A 3,614-nucleotide genomic window follows, 5' to 3' on the forward strand; every position below is an offset into this window, starting at 1 on the left:
CAGGTATTGTATATTCCATCACGATAATAACAATTACCATTCAATAATAGAACAGTCATCGACCTACTTGCAGTGAAGTGAATCTAAAATGTATTCATGAAGTTATGATGATCTGAAGTGTTTAAAAACCAACTTTAAAATACTGTACCACAAACACAAAATGTGCGTGACGATATTGTATTGCTTTAGAAATGTGCTTTCAAAAGGTATATTAGTCCATCGTATACGTAAGGGCTTGTATTGTTGTTTTTTTTTACTTGCAGCGTTTGGGAAATAGGTAGGCCTAATAGGTAAATTGTAATGAATATAATCAATAACTATAGCCTCTAAAACCTAATATTATTAAAGGGTCCTTTTAAAGTTTGAATAGGATTTTTTAAAGTTAAATTTTTAGATCATTATACCTATTGAATGAGCCCCCAATAGCCCCTGGCCCCAGTGCTCTGCACTGACTGCACTGCCCATACCTACGCCACTGGACCTGAGTATTATTAGTGGTTACATAACGTTTGCTATGCACTCTATCATGTGCTATGGAAGTGGAAGATCATAATGTATTGGGAATGTACCTCTCCCTCTGGTAGGGCCTACAGTACAATCAGTTTAAAAGTGTAAGGTATAGGATAGTGTGGATTTTTAAACATTTTTCTAATGGTAGTGTTCAAAATAAGTGTCAAGGAAAGTAAGTATGATTGTTGGAAAAAATGGTCAACATTTTATTTTGAATTCTCACCCTGACCTTCGCTTGGGCGAAGTGGGCGAATGTCTGGATCCGCGTCTAGTTAGCATGAATTTTGTAAGCCAGGCCCCATAGTGTTTTGTTACGTTTCTTCACGGGGGGGGGGGGGGGACGAACCCCCCTCCCTAACCCTCTGGATCCGCCACTGTGATTAGAATCAAATATAGAATTTAAGCTAACAAAAACAACATATCCAAAACAAGTCTGTTATATTAGGCCTGTAATGAAAAAAAAATGTAAATTCAAAAATTCGGCCAAATTCGGCCAAATATAGTTTGGCCGTGACTTTTCAAACGTTACGGCCAGGCAAATTGTTATAAGGCCAGATTTGAGGAATCTGGCCGTCAAAAAGGCCAAATGGCAACCCTGCTTATAAGCACATTCTCATCTGAGTTTTCAAGAAAAATACAATGATCCTGCCATCCTGCTAATCTCAATCGGCCGATGGCCAACAAGCTAACCACTACCCACCAATAATTGCATCTGCTATTTTGCTGATATGTAAATATTCACGCATTCTTGTTATGAGCCATGTTCTCTGGACGATTATCTTTTCTAACCACCATTCGTAATGTCCATATATAATCTTTTTTTTTTCATTTAAAAAGTGCCTCTTGAATTTTTAATTATTAAAATAATTTCCCATAAGAACCCCTCGATTTTCATCTATTTCTATAACTTCCACTCAGTTTTCATAAGCGCCCCGTTTAAATACGCGCCCCGTAGAAGGTGCAACAAATATTTTAAGCGCCCGGGCGCTTATTCGCGCGAGTACCGTACTTTATTCATGTCTAGAGTGTAGCGTCCTGTCTGCTCATATCACTGTGTGGCGGTGCATATAATTATAATGATCGTGTGCGTGATGCGTAACTATGCAACATCCCTCTTTCTAAATTAAAAAGCTTTTATATTTCTCTATACAGTACTGCAGGTTTTAAGGTGATTAAACTGACAATTATGGTATTGCAGTACTGTACTCTTTTAACTTTATAAAACATTAACTTTAAATCAACGTTAAATCTAATTTCAACTATAGTTTGTATTTGCTGTCTATGTGATTAACTGGTATTAAATTATCAATTCAGCATACATTTGTTTCGTGGTCATTATTATTGGTTTTTTTTCAAAATACAATTTTTTCTACCTATAATCATTTCTCTCTTTTCTCTATTTTATGTATTTATTTATTTAAACTTTAACTTCAAAACACTAGTAAAACACAATGTTCATTAGTAATCACATGTTCATAACATTCATTAACCATTTCCAATGAATTAGTCAGTGTTCATATTTTAAAATCAATATCAGAATGTTCATTTATCAATCTGATTCAATTTAACAACAATTTCAGTGTCCATCGCTTATCAATCGCTCAATTTAATTAAAATCAGGAATTACATTCATTGTTCATTTATATATATATATAGCTTGCTATTCATCTGTATCTGGAGGGTGGCTTAATGTTGTGTCTTGTCCTTGTAGATTTGGTTGATTGACTTTTGTTTTGTGCTGGGCTGATCCTCTGTTTATGCGTTGTTGTTGTTCCTGTGTTTCCATGGCTTTCCGATGTGTCAGTTCTAATCGTTGCCATTGGTGGTGTGGTTTGATTACGTTCAGTTTCTATCCTTCTGGGTTGTATTGATGGTCTCATATTTGTCGCACATGGTGTTTGGTTTTGAATTCTAATATTTTGTGTAGGTCGAATGTGAATTCTGTTTCTTCTTAGTTGACGACCATCTGGGGTTTCAATAATGTACGATCTGGGTGTATCAGCTGTGCTGATTACTCGTCCTTGGTTCCATGTCTTGCGCAAAGGAACTTGAACATGAATATTCTGCCTTCATAGGAGTTCTGGTAGTTTGCATGTTTCTTGTAATACTTGTTCACTCTCTCCATATTTCTATTCCATGTTTGTTGAGATTCTTCATGGTCTGGTGAAGCATGTATTTTGCTTGGTAAGGTTGTCTTATACTTCCTTCCATTTAATAACTCAGCAGGTGACTTTGAGTTATCTTTGATTGGTGTTGTTCTGATTGCTAGAAGGGGTAAGTTTGGATCATCACCAGTTTCTTTACATTTTATAAGGGTTTTCTTTATCGCCTGAACATGTCTCTCGATGAATCCATGTCCTCTCGGGTAATGTGGTGACGATGTTACAATTTCAAATCCATATTCATCTGCAAAACGTCTAAATTCATTTGAAGTGATTTGAGATCCATTGTCGCATATGAAATTTTCAGGTATTCCCTGCTCTGCAAATAGTAATTTTGTAATTGCAGTGATTGTAGCAGATCTCAGATCTTTCAGCTTTCTTATGAATGGAAACTTTGAATAGTAGTCGGCTACGATCAAGTACCATTGCTGATTGTATGTGAAAAATCTGCTCCTACAGTGTGCCAAGGTCGGGGTGGCATCTGTGTTGGGATTATCTTTTCTTTCTGCTGGGATTTCTGGTATTTCTGGCATGTTTGACATGCTGACAGTCTTTTCGATGTCTTTGTACATTCCAATCCAGTATACCGCTGATTTTGATCTAGTTTTACATTTTTCCATGCTTGGTGACTCTGATGAATAATTCTGAGCAACTCACTCTGCATGGACTTTGGTATAATTATTCGTGATCCTGCTAACAGTACACCATCTTCTACTCCAATATCTTGCTTAATCGACTAATATGGACGGAGTTGTATCTGGAGTTGTTTTATCTTCTTAGGCCAACCATTTATTACTTGTTGGGAAAGCATTACCAATTCTTCATCTTTAACTGTTTCCTCACGTATTTGGTTTAGTTTGATTGGCTTGATATTAATCAAAAGATGAATCTTTATTTCCATGTCATCAAGTTGATTATCCTCCATTTTGGTTATTCGAGATA

At 36.2% G+C, this 3,614-nt stretch overlaps 1 protein-coding gene across 1 annotated transcript; it reads right to left on the reverse strand.

The window, feature by feature from the left end:
• Nucleotides 1–2,521: 2,521 nt before the first annotated feature.
• LOC117118790 (uncharacterized protein K02A2.6-like) lies at nucleotides 2,522–3,292 on the reverse strand. The gene has a single exon (XM_033263489.1). It carries the CDS (start codon nucleotides 3,290–3,292, stop codon nucleotides 2,522–2,524), a length of 771 nt encoding a protein of 256 aa, XP_033119380.1.
• Between the last annotated feature and the right edge of the window lie 322 nt (nucleotides 3,293–3,614).

This window comes from Anneissia japonica, unplaced genomic scaffold, assembly GCF_011630105.1.
Source record: "Anneissia japonica isolate Jap-2015-1 unplaced genomic scaffold, ASM1163010v1 scaffold410_len604442_cov124, whole genome shotgun sequence".
In the NCBI taxonomy this organism is placed as follows: domain Eukaryota; kingdom Metazoa; phylum Echinodermata; class Crinoidea; order Comatulida; family Comatulidae; genus Anneissia; species Anneissia japonica.